This window comes from Aspergillus melleus (genome assembly GCF_016097325.1).
Source record: "Aspergillus melleus strain CBS 546.65 chromosome Unknown contig1, whole genome shotgun sequence".
NCBI classification, from domain to species: domain Eukaryota; kingdom Fungi; phylum Ascomycota; class Eurotiomycetes; order Eurotiales; family Aspergillaceae; genus Aspergillus; species Aspergillus melleus.
The window spans coordinates 7,727,638-7,739,789 of record NW_025763370.1 but is presented as its reverse complement, the minus strand read 5'-3'; the positions used below and the strand labels follow the sequence as shown (position 1 = coordinate 7,739,789).

The window sequence follows — 12,152 nt, the reverse complement described above, 5'->3', positions numbered from 1 at the left end:
CTGCCTCTCCACGCGTCCTTTTGATGCTACCCATCCAGTTCCCCCTCCAAAAATGGCATAGACCAGATCTTCAAAGTGCTATCAGCTGTGAGTGGATCGCGTTTCTCTCCCACGGTATCATCGAAGTAATGTCTCTGCCCAGAGGCGGTGGCAGCGATGTTACCCAAGGGATGCAGCACAGTACTATTGACGGAATCTGTAGACCATAAGTATGTCTACTAGGTCGTCTTGCAAGACTATAATCTAGTTTGAGCTTACCATCATGGACCTTCCACTCCCAAAGTGGACTCTGCGACCCTGCTGTGAGAGCTGGGTCCCGCCACACTCTCATACAACCGTCTGTTCCTCCGGCCCAGATCTCATGAGATTCGCCCTGGTTAGTTGGTACAATGTCGATTTTCATTCGCTGATTGGTGAGAGCCTTTCGACCTGCAAGCCAGCCTAGAAGTTGTCCAGTGGCTCGAATGTCATATATCAAGACCCCATCGCTGTTCCTTTCTGCAATGTAAAGGTAGCGTCCGCAAGGGCTCCAGAGAAGCTGGGTGACTCCCCGACCCCCAATGTGACGGTTGGCTTCCGTCCTTGCAACGCTAAAGGTACCGAGGGACTGTCCGGATCCGTTGGAGTCGTAGAGTCCAATGTGCCTTGAGAAGGTGCCAGCAGCCAGCACGCCGTCGCCGGTCGGACTAACGGCCATTGCCGAGATAATTCCTTTCATTCCGACGCCTCCACCCACTGCCTGCTTACGTTTACTTGGTATCGTTGGCATCCACGTCACCGGTCCATCTTTCCCGGGACGGGATACATCGAATAGGCAAATGAGACTATCCGAGCCCGCGAGGAAATGAGTACCACCCAGTGAGGAGGGATAAATCAAGGAATGGGGGGTTATGAAGGCTTCCGTAGTGGGATTGACCAGGGAATAAGTCGCCACTGAGGTTGGCACCAGCGCAGATGCAAGCCTGATCGGATGATCTCGGACTGACGAGAGGAAAAGAGTGGTGGACGGGTCCTGAAGGGAATAGAACGGGTAAACGGCAGTGGCATAGGTTGGCTCCGTTGAAGGCAGAACAGAGTACGGGGTGAGATGGTGAGGGGATTGCCTCTCTTCCAAAAGATCGGGAGGCCTTTTGAACTGAATGTCAGTTGAAAGAAGCTCACTGAGCATCCACGTGGAACTCACAGTATGAAGGTTCTAATATGGTGATCGGCCGAGTCAGTCAAGACTGTGGTGCCGTCCGGAGACCTATATAGACATCGTAAGTATCTGAACTGTGAATGACAGAAGAAGATACAAGCCATGTTCCACATACCATTCTATACTTTTAGCATGATTATAATCAGAATATCGCTCGTGGTGCTTTCTAGGCACCTTCGGCTCATTTTCATCCCGCGTTGAGGCCACACATATGGGCGTCAAGTTGTAAGTCTTCATTGCCCTCTGGACTATGAGGAAGAAATAGTACAGAGCATACAGGCAAGTAGAATATCTTTCGACTACAATGGACCTTCTCTTGCTGCTGGATGTTAGATAGATTCAGCCGTGCATACGTCAAGTTTCACGCAACTATCTGAAGAGGCAGATACAGTAGCAATTGATTCGGCCTGCCAGCCGATCGAGCTCAACCAAGCAACAAGAATCCTATAGATGGAAGAAGGAAGGAGGAGGATGAACGATGAACGATGACGGAAGCTGAATCTACAGCCCGGAGCCGGTCAATCTTTCCCCGAACCACGCTAGACCGGCGCTAAACCCAAGCGGGCCAAGGACTGCGGCCCTCGGATTCTCTTTGTTTTCTCCAACGTCAAAAGTCAAGATTCGCTTCCAACGAGCATCCAAGCTGCCACGGTAGCTTCGGCCAGTCAAATTGCCTTGGTGTGGAAAGGTTCATCCAATCCTTGCGACTGTCCGCTCTTCTTTGTTTTCATCCTCCCCCCCTAGATTCGTACCGTACGCCGCATTCCACCACCACTCACAATGTTTTCCGCAAAACCTGCCGGCGGCTTGTCCATAAACACCAATTCCGCCAATTCGCTCTTGTAAGGACTCCTTCCTTCTTTGTATTCGATATTTGTGGGATGTGCGTGGATCATCCGGCTTGATGCCCTCGCAGTGGATGGTTTCTGTATGCCTTGGTGCTGGTCACGTCTTGCAAGAGTGCAATGCGCACACCCCTTGCCTCTTGTATTGTTGGATGACTTTTTGCTTGCTCGCCTGTCCTGGCTGCATTCCTCATCCTTTGTTTCCGTCAGCTTGTCGGGAAAGTTTAAAGTGGTGTGAGACCAAGCTAACCCGGTATTGTCTTTCATCAGTGGTGGTGCCAATAATGCCCAAACTTCCTCGTCCACAGCAACGCCAGGGTCGACAACTACCTCCGGTCTATTTGGGAATCTAGGGGGCTCGACTCCGCAATCAAAACCTGCCGGCGGTCTATTTGGGAACACTCTGGGCGGTGGAAACACGCAGCAAACGCAGTCTGGATCGAGCTTGTTCGGAGGCCTGGGCGGGCAGCAACAGCAACAGCAGAACAACAAGACTTGCGGAGGTGTTTTTGGAAACACTACGCCGGCTGCCTCTCAACCGCAAACCAACGGTCTTTTCGGAGGTACTGCGGGTGCGAATAATACCATGTCGGCCCAGCCTAAGCCCGCTTTCGGTCTCGGGGGCTCTACAACCACTGGCGGTGGGCTCTTGTGAGTAACACCATGGATTTGGGATTTGATATAGACGCGCGTTTTACTGATACTGGCCTGGTTGTAGGGGCAGCTCCGCTTTGAATAACACGCAAACGCAGCAGCAACAGCAACAGCAACAGCCCCAGAAACCTACACTATCGCTCTTTGGAAACCAGAACCAACCTGCGGCTCAACAAGCGCCACCCCCATCGACGCTGTCAAACACCGTGGTTCCCGGGGTTATCGTGGATATCAGTAATCTTTTACCGACTACGAAGTTTGAAAGCTGCGCCAGCGAAATCAAGGCCGAGCTGGAACGCTTCGACAACGCCGTCCTTGCGCAAATCCAGATGTGCAATGAGATTGCCAACATGATCCCCAGCATTGCGGCGCAGGGCGAGACCATTCCCAACGACGTGGAGTTCGTCCAGGGGAAATTAGAGACTATGCAGCACGCTCTCGAGAACGATGCGGGCGACATCGATCAGTTGCGGGGCCTCGTGGCGCGGGATGCGGCGGAAGCACAGGTTGCTTTCCGTGCGATTGACACGCTGAAATTGCCGCTGCAGTTCCAGTCCGCCGGGGGTCCAGGATGGTGGTCCGTTCAAGATCAGAAAATGTCCGACCGACAGTCGCTGCGGTCAAGCCGGAAGAATACCTTGGCACTTCCCGACGATGTCGAAGCCGATCCGTCTACTGCTACCGCCATCAACGGCGTTCCTGTCAACCTTGTGGACTACTTCTCTCAGCGATCGGACGACATGGGAGGCGTCCTCGACCAATACACCCAGAACCTGAAAGACATCGAAGACCATCTTCATGGTGTGGAGTCAACTCTTGAACGACAGATTCACGAATTCTTGACTTCTCGGAGCCGCGATGGTACATCTTCCGGGGCGTCTAAAACAGTCCTCAGCGACTTGACGGCCGTTCTGGGCGACGTGGAAGCTGGTATTCTGGGTGTGGCCAGTCGTCTTGGACAAGTGACTGAGCAAGCGCAAGAGGTCGTCCTCGGTCCACCCTCTGTTGATGGGAGACTTGGGCTGTGATTTGGAATTTTTCTGTACATTATGACTATTCTCTTTCCTTCAGATACACACATGGTAAAAGGGGAATGGACGTTTTATGTGGTTAAGCATGATTTGAGGTCGGGCGTTCTGCGTTTTAGATTAGCCAGAATTCACTTGCGGTTGTCTCTTTCCTATTTTATTACTTGTTTCCCTGCACTTGATGCTTCAACAGGGCGCAGTATACTCCAAGGCCATCAGATCGACTTAGTCAGCTCACACGCAAGAGGCTCGCCGTCTTGCGTGATCGCACCCAATTCCTCGGTGATCTTCTCCCCACAATTACTCCATCTTCCTGGGTAGCGCCTCTTCCGAAAATTTCGGCTGCTGCGGTTCTAAGTTTAACACCTGATTGATAATTCGGATGATCGCTCGACCGCTATCTGATGTCTGCTGCAAAGCACATGGGAGATAAAGACCGCATGGCCTTGGAGTAGCATGAAACCGTCCCCCTTTGATGACCTTGCCAGTCCATACTAAGAATGACTTTCTGTAGTAGTCAGGATCTCACTGGCCTACACACCAGTGAGCGCTCATATTACCTAGCCGAATACTTCCAATGAAACCATAGTGGTCAGTTGCGACCTCAAGACTCTCACCGTATCTTGCTGTTGGCCCGGGTGACCAACAGCCACGCCCACCGTCCGCAGGAGACCGACGGTCATATTAGGTGGACCAGGAGGCTACATGATGTTTCATCAGAGTAATTGACTCATCTTTCCCCATGGGTTCTGTTCTCATCGCGATGGCCGACCCACATCGCATTCCAACATCAAGCGAGAACATGACGTGATCGCCCACCGCTTCGGGAAGCGTTCCATAGAAGCTTACAAACCATGGATCACTTCCTGACGGAGTATGAGGATTCCTCATCGCGCCACATATCTACAGCTTGGGTGATTTTCGTCAGCGATGGTGCCATCGCCGTTTCCTCCGTTTCTGGGGGAGATGTGTGAGTTTGGCCCCGGCCTTCCGAGCATCCTACAAGCCATACATATAGGAAAGGGATCGCCCTCTAGACTTCATTCTTCAAGACTACTACGGAGTACCAGTTTTTCAGAAGACATTCACAAAGGAACCTAGACGTCTCGAAGTTCTTGGCTTGATCACTTCCAATTACCACCATGGCCCCTTCGCTGGAAGACCCTGTCCTGCGCCAATCCTTGGGCGAGCTTCCTTTGCCCAAGAAGGGCATCACCACCGCCATTGACGGTAACAACAAATTCAATTATCAGCCCGGACGAACTGTCATTGAAACCCACGACGACTATCCTTACGAAGATCTCAAACCATCGTTTCCTGACATCCATTGGGACCCCATCGAAGAGACCCCATACGACGATAGGGGTCTCTATGGTGACGCCAAGTTCCGCAACCTCCTGCAAGATGCAACCGATATCTTCGATTACAACCCCAAGATTGGCACCGAAATCCACGGCGCCAACCTTGCCACTCTCACCGATGCTCAGAAGGATGACCTAGCCCGCTTGGTCGCTATCCGTGGAGTAGTCATCTTCAGGAACCAGGAGGACTTTGACATTGAGGCGCAAAGAGAGTTCGGGAAATATTTTGGCAAGCTGCACAAGGTAAAGATCGGTCTCTCGGGCACTCTACAGAATCTTTCATGTGTCTGACTTGCTGTAGCATGCTACAACAGCTGTTCCCAAGAAAGGTGGCTTGGAGGATGTTCATGTCGTTTACACCGGTGACAACGCCGCCGACCAACGCGCTGTGTTTACGCCTAGCTTCCTTTGGCATTCAGATGTATGCTTACCCGCTTCATCTCTTATTATACTTCAAACTGACCCGATATTAGGTAACCTATGAAGTGCAACCACCATCTTACACCCTCTTGAAACTTCTGACCGGTCCTCCTCGTGGGGGTGGCGGTGACACCCTCTGGACTTCTCAGTATGCGGCATACGACGCCCTCTCTTCTCACATGCAGAACTATCTCAAAGGCTTGACGGCCCTTCACTCTGCAGATATGCAGGCATCCGACACGCGGGCTGCTGGCAGAACTGTCCGCCGAGAGCCGGTCACGACGGTACACCCTTTGATCCGGACCAACCCCGTTACCGGATGGAACAGTCTGTTCTTCAACCCTGGATTCGTGACGAAAATCATAGGCGTTCCCAAGGTTGAGAGTGACGCTATTCTCCGATACCTCACCGAGGTGATTGCCACTACACAGGAGACTCATGCGCGGTTCCAATGGGGCAAGAATGACGTTGCAATCTGGGACAACCGAACAACGGTAAGCAATGATTCTCAATTCCAGACCGGGAAACGAGCGATTCAATAATACTAACGTTTTCGACAGAACCACACTGCCTCCTACGGATTTGCTCCCCACCGACGCCACGCAGTCCGAGTCGCCTGCCATGCCGAGCGCCCTTTCTTTGACCCGGCAGGAAAGTCACAGGAAGAGGAGCACATTGCTCTGTACAATCTCCCGGCTGTGAACAAGGACGGCTCACGTCAGTCCAACTATAACGACTAATCTCGGACATACTGATGCTTTTAATATCACACAACGCTGGCGTTGGCGCATACCTGGGACATTGACACTCATTGCATTCAAAATTAGCAGAGCACTTTGAAATGATTTACTTAGCCTTTGATTAGCGAAATACATTACTTGTTCGTCATTCTACAACTTGGCCTTGCGCATTCACGTATATCAGAAAGGCACATGTAGCACGCTGCCTGGCCGAGCAATTCAGGTGTCGATTTTCCCAGAATCTCGTAGCGCCACCATCCCAACTACCTCCTCTTTTCTCCTCCCATCTTTCCTTGCGGCAAAAACATATCAACGGCCTCAGAATGGGAAGCTCATCGAAATCTTCTATTCTAGAATACGCTCGATTTTACGGCATCGCTAGCGACTTCACAGCGATCGATCCCCACACCTACATCGACGATACTTGCAAAATCCCCACGCCCGAGCCACAGCCCAGCCCTGTCATCGAACAATTACAAAACGCCCAACAAGCCATCACACAAGCCTTGCTCAAAGAGAAGCTGGACATCAAGAAAGAAGGCGCTCGTCTCCTGTCAACCGTGATACGAGATGCAAGTGTTCGGACAGAGGACATCAATTGGACCGACGTTTTGCCGGCATTCGATCGGATTGAAAGACTTCAGGTGGAAACGCCCATTTTCCCTGCAGAGCATGACACAAACACGATGCTTTCTCAGAGGAGCTCACGCTACGACGGAGATATCCAATTAGAACCGCTCGAGGAGCCTCTGTCAGCTGCAATCCTTCCAAGCCACTTTTCAGACCTTATAGATGACGCCATGGACCATATCAAAACAGAGAAACTCAGCTGCAGCAAGGATGCTTTCAAATTGATACAGCATGCCAAGATCTGTACTGATCCTTCCAAAAAGGCTGTAGAGGGTCTACTTATGGATGAGTTGACGCCGTGTCAGGTGAGCTCCTACAAGACCTTGCGGACAAGGGCGCTGATGGCTCTTTGCCTGCTTACAGAATGGTCTTGTCTTCTCGCGACCATCTCCACTTATCCTCTCCGATGCCGACGATGCATATCATAGAAGCCCTTCGCCAGTTGCAGAGTTGCAGATGCTACCAAGTCTCACTTCGCCGCATTGCCTCCCCGATCATAGCACACAAAGAGGTCAATCAGGAACTCTGAAGGATAGAGAGTGTGACCGCAGCCAGGACCCACGAAACAATATGCTGTCATATCTCTCCAGTGACAATGACAAGGATATTTCAGGCTGTGTTGAGCTAGAAGATGACCTAAATGAATCCTTGGGTTGCAACAATCTCCGTGGAACTAGTTCGTCTGGTCAGACTTCGCCGGGCTTTGACCAGAATTTAGCTATCAACACGCAGACTGTCCCTGACTTTTCCACCCATGCCGGCATTCTTGTGCCGCCAGTTAACGGAAGCGCACTTGACATCGATGTGCGGTCGTGTGCATCATTCAGTCGTCAATCCAGAGCAGACAGTTCTCCCGAAGAGAATGTCAGCGAAACCCATATAGATGCCATCATTTCCACTGGATGCACTGCCATTGCCTCGGCTACGAACGACAAATCGACAATGGATGGGAAAGGCGGTTCAAAATCCCCCGAGTATTTGTTTCCCGAACAGACAGGCGAGAATAAGATCTCCCCCTCCAGTACCGGTTACTTCTCTTGCCCTATAGATGAACCGATCATCGTCTCGGATGCCGTACATGCAATATCACCACTTCGACCGAGTCACGAATTACAGGAGATTGAAACAAACGCCGATGAACCATCTTTGAGCAACGGGGAGCAGAAGTCAGCGTCTCAGGGAATGAGTCTTCAATCGAAGTATAAAGGCTTTCCGAATCATGCATCGCTTCTTCCTTTGAAAAGGGAACGAAGCACAAGTCGGGAAAGTTTCCAGCTAAAGAACAAACAAATTTCTCAAAGAAAGAAGTCTCAGGAAGAGAAAACACCAGGCCTAAAAGCCCACTTGCCACTGTCAGCCTCGCTGGGCTCACTGTCATCATTCATGGAAATCAGAGGCCGAATCAAAAGTGGACGTCCGATTGTGGCCATAAGCCAATACTTTCCTGCATCCCAGCCGATCGACAAGGTTGGACAGCGTGATTCTACTGGAATTACCGACAGCATCATGGTTATACCAGCCACATTCGCAGACAGAGCCCCGCGGATCCAACGCAAGGTCTCCCAACCATCGTACCTTTACGTCTCAACTGCGCTCCTTAAAACACACCTCAATATCATACGGTGCATTGAAAAGACACAAAGCGCCCTTACCATTGTATACAGAGACTACGGCACCACAGTGGGAGAATTCCCATCCATATGCAACCCCAGAAATATAGCCCTTCAGCCAGATACAAGACACACCCTTCCAAACGAAGCAGATATCATAGTCTCACCAACAACTGGAGTCATTCTCACAACATCTCAAGCAATCACCCAGTTATACCTCCCAGGACACAAGTCCAAAAATCCCAAAACAACCGATCTCAAATGGATAGACTCACCACTCCGCGAGCAGATCTTCCTCCTTGCACGGCGATACGAGTACCTCTATCTATTCGTTTCTCACGGAGCTGTTTCAAGAAAAGGCTCACAGGAAGGAAATATAGGTCTGACGTGGACAGCGGATAAACGGACATTGGCCTCTTTCGCTTCCTTGCTGGCTTTCTGCACTTCTACAAGTGACTGTGCAACGATCGTCCCGCTTTGGGTGCCCTCATCGCCGGAGGCACTGGCAAAATGGATTCTTTCAATATCTGATAAGCATGCTGTTGAGCTGCCTTTGGTAAATGTCCCAACTCCACAGCAAACTGGGTTCACGCCGGTGAATCCGAAGCCACAGTCCCAGGTTCCCAGAGCAGAACATGGCAGTATTGAGGAGACGAATTGGGAGCATTTCCTGAGACGAGCGGGGCTGAACCCGTATGCTGCCCAGGCTGTGCTTTCTATACTAAACAGAGAAGAGAGAATCATGAAGGCTGAGGGCGATGGATCCAGCCAAAAGCAGGGGAAATTCGGATCTCTTTCCATATTCATGGCCATGTCTTCTGAGCGTCGACAAGAGCTGTTCGGGGAATTGATAGGAGAGAAGTTGATCAGTCGGGTCAGTCTAGTGATAGACAAGGACTGGCAATGCGACTGGGCGCTGAATTTCAATGAATCTGCTAAACTTGAAATTTACTGAAACTTTATCGAGAAAATGAAAAGACGATCAGAGGGGAGATTACCATATCTGATTACTCATTTCATCGCGCAGGCTGCGTATGAAGATGGCGATTGGTAGGTAGAGACTTAAGATACATCACAGAATATGCAACAAGGTAAATAGTCATTTCACGCTTTAGAGGATAGATGCAAGGGGACACATTATAGCCCAAGATACCAAGAACGGAAACAGAAATCCATCCTAGTGTACCAATGGGGTTTTTATTTTTCGATTAATCCAGATTGGACTGGGTTGGGTCGATGTGGTGGTTTCAGGACGACGCGCATGATAAAGCTCATTTGCATGGTATAATACAGGTCTTCGGCTAGAATCGAATGATTCTAGGGTCGGAGAAGGAAAGACAAAGGCGTATATGCATTTAGTTCTCCTTGATCTTGGCAAGGATCCTGTTGTAGACATTAGATTTCAATCCACAATGCAACTCGCGAGCAAGGAGGGGAAACATACTCAGAATCACGGAAGAGATGGTACTCGTCCTCGCCAACCTTGATGGGGCTACCACCGAACTGTAACGAGAAGTCCGTTAGTCCTCATTCCTTATCTTAACCAGACATCGTGAACCGGCAGCTAACGTACCTGGGGGATCAAGACACGGTCACCGGTAGCGACACCCATGGGGAGTCTCTGGCCGTTGCGGTCAAGAGCACCGGGGCCAACGGCAAGGACCTGAGCCTCGTTCTGCTCCTTGACGCTGCTCTCGGGAAGGAAGATACCGGAGGCGGTCTTGGTCTCGGGCTTGACGCGCTGGACCAGGACGCGGTCCATGAGGGGGGTAAGGTTCTTGATGTTGCGGAGGAAAGACTAGGAGACAGGAACGTGTTAGTAATGATTTATAAGCTCGTGCGAAGATCGACTGGAGGTAGAAATCGCTCCAGCTGCCGACGAGACGTCCAATCTTGCAAGGAGCAAAAAGGAAGGGGAAAAAACTTCGACGGGGGAGCTATAGCTCCAAGGAAGGCATTGAGATGCATGACATACCATTGTGACGGGTGTGTTGGACGTGAGGAACGACGCAAAGGATCAAGCGGAGATGGCAAAGGAAGAAAGTTGGAGGTCTGGAGAGCGAAGGGAAGAAAAGGACGGGGAAGGAAGAAGATCTGGACTCGTCGGCCCGCGAGAAATTTCCAGAATGCCAAGACTTGCCGACAGCTTCCACCACTGCCGAGGGTATTCTCGACCTCTTTCCTGACACCGTTCTGACTCCTCTATGCGCAAGACATATTTGCCTCATGGTTTTGTGGAGGATTATATTTACTTCATGGCCATTGGCATAGTCGCTTCAATAGCGGTACTAAGCACTTTGTTGCATTATCTCAAGAAGATCAATAACACGCCTCCTTTGCCCCGAAACTACTACCCAACCCAAACAACGAAGCCAGCAATTGACAAAGACTTCCGATTTTTTCTCATAGTAAACAACGAACTCCGCAGTACATAACCGTCCTAGAATGCGATTCGGCGCATTATCAAGAATATAATCGTGACCGACAAAATAAAAAACATGGATCCATCTCCCCTTACCACCTTCGCCCTCGCCCTCGTCCGGCATTGAAGCCACCTCCATATCCTCCCATCTGAGGTTGTCCTCCTTGGCCAGCAAACCCTGCTTGGGCTGGTTGTCCGCCGCCTGCGCCGGATTGTCCGCCCATAAATGCTTGAGCATGCTGCATAAAGGTCATAGGATCCATGGTCGTAGGGTCCATACCTCGGGACATCATGGTGGTCAAGATGCCCTGCATTATCTCCGGAGACATATCAGGCATACCAGGCATGCCCGGCATCGGCGGAGGCCCGGCGGCGGGACCGGCTGCAGGTCCTGGCTGCGGGCCTCCGGGCATTGGCGGTGGCATTCCACCGTTCAAGAACGCCTGCATCTCGTCCAGTTGTTTCTTCTGGTCCCCGACTTCCCTCCGAAGCTCTTGCTGTTTCAAGACGTAGCTAGCCCAAGTGAATTCGTCAAATCCGTAGTTGAAGTAGTCAGAGATATCCGAACCCGGGCGTCTCCACGGCTTGTCATCCTCCGGGAAATCCATATCCATATCCGTTGACAAGATAGGCTTTCCGGTAGAAGGGTGCGTCGGGTTCGCATGCACATCAATGTTGGACGCGTGGACGGGGGGGTATTCGGATCCCGGCCTCTGGGGAACAGCCGGTCTTGCGTTGGCGGGGACGGGCGTAGCTGATTCTACCTTGGGCGTCAACCCAGGGGTGGCAGATTTCGATCCCGTGTAAAGGTCGGTGGATGGCGTTCGCTGAGACTCGGTTCGAAGCATCGCATGACGGGGATGGGAACTATCCAAGCACTAGCATTAGAGCAATGTCGACTTTCATTGTCCACGGTTTGAACTCACACTTCGGGAGCTGGAGCATCTGGAGGAGCCTCCGTGATGATGTTGAATTCATCCTAAACATGGTCATTCAGTCAACGTTCCAAAGCGCAAGGGCTGCCAGACGTACATCATCGTCCTCTTCTACCTCAATCTCTTCGTCATCATTCGAATGCTGGGGTGTGGCATTCGAGGACTGATTGTGAGGCGCATTCTGAGTGTTGGTGACCGGCACTGCATCAGCAGGGTCATAGAAATCGTCGTCTTCTTCCTCCATGATATCGCGGGGTTCAGGTGTGCAATTGAAAGAGAAAGACAAAGGAAGGTTGTTTATCGATTCCT

The 12,152-nt window shown here is 51.1% G+C and overlaps 6 protein-coding genes across 6 annotated transcripts; 3 read left to right on the top strand and 3 right to left on the bottom strand.

The window, feature by feature from the left end:
- Positions 1 to 26: 26 nt before the first annotated feature.
- LDX57_002786 (uncharacterized protein) lies at positions 27 to 697 on the bottom strand (the record flags this gene model as incomplete). The annotated part of the gene is made up of 2 exons (XM_046084432.1): positions 27 to 196; positions 259 to 697. 2 exons carry the CDS (start codon positions 695 to 697, stop codon positions 27 to 29), a joined length of 609 nt encoding a protein of 202 aa, XP_045940395.1.
- A 1,281-nt stretch (positions 698 to 1,978) lies between these two features.
- On the top strand, positions 1,979 to 3,725 carry NUP49 (nucleoporin FG repeat-containing protein; the record flags this gene model as incomplete). Its single annotated transcript, XM_046084431.1, has 3 exons — positions 1,979 to 2,040; positions 2,314 to 2,694; positions 2,762 to 3,725. 3 exons carry the CDS (start codon positions 1,979 to 1,981, stop codon positions 3,723 to 3,725), a joined length of 1,407 nt encoding a protein of 468 aa, XP_045940394.1.
- Positions 3,726 to 4,867: 1,142 nt separating this feature from the next.
- LDX57_002784 (TauD/TfdA dioxygenase family protein) lies at positions 4,868 to 6,088 on the top strand (the record flags this gene model as incomplete). The annotated part of the gene is made up of 3 exons (XM_046084430.1): positions 4,868 to 5,329; positions 5,388 to 5,507; positions 5,560 to 6,088. 3 exons carry the CDS (start codon positions 4,868 to 4,870, stop codon positions 6,046 to 6,048), a joined length of 1,071 nt encoding a protein of 356 aa, XP_045940393.1. The 3' UTR covers positions 6,049 to 6,088.
- A 481-nt stretch (positions 6,089 to 6,569) lies between these two features.
- Positions 6,570 to 9,441, top strand: LDX57_002783 (uncharacterized protein; the record flags this gene model as incomplete). The annotated part of the gene is made up of 2 exons (XM_046084429.1): positions 6,570 to 7,181; positions 7,240 to 9,441. 2 exons carry the CDS (start codon positions 6,570 to 6,572, stop codon positions 9,439 to 9,441), a joined length of 2,814 nt encoding a protein of 937 aa, XP_045940392.1.
- A 400-nt stretch (positions 9,442 to 9,841) lies between these two features.
- On the bottom strand, positions 9,842 to 10,464 carry hsp10 (GroES family chaperonin; the record flags this gene model as incomplete). Its single annotated transcript, XM_046084428.1, has 4 exons — positions 9,842 to 9,869; positions 9,931 to 9,989; positions 10,060 to 10,284; positions 10,462 to 10,464. 4 exons carry the CDS (start codon positions 10,462 to 10,464, stop codon positions 9,842 to 9,844), a joined length of 315 nt encoding a protein of 104 aa, XP_045940391.1.
- A 228-nt stretch (positions 10,465 to 10,692) lies between these two features.
- On the bottom strand, positions 10,693 to 12,125 carry fip1 (cleavage polyadenylation factor subunit FIP1). Its single transcript, XM_046084427.1, has 3 exons — positions 11,941 to 12,125; positions 11,835 to 11,887; positions 10,693 to 11,775 (listed from the first exon to the last, which is right to left on the bottom strand). The coding sequence occupies exons 1-3, from the start codon at positions 12,085 to 12,087 to the stop codon at positions 11,001 to 11,003; spliced, it is 975 nt and encodes a 324-aa protein (XP_045940390.1). The 5' UTR covers positions 12,088 to 12,125; the 3' UTR covers positions 10,693 to 11,000.
- Between the last annotated feature and the right edge of the window lie 27 nt (positions 12,126 to 12,152).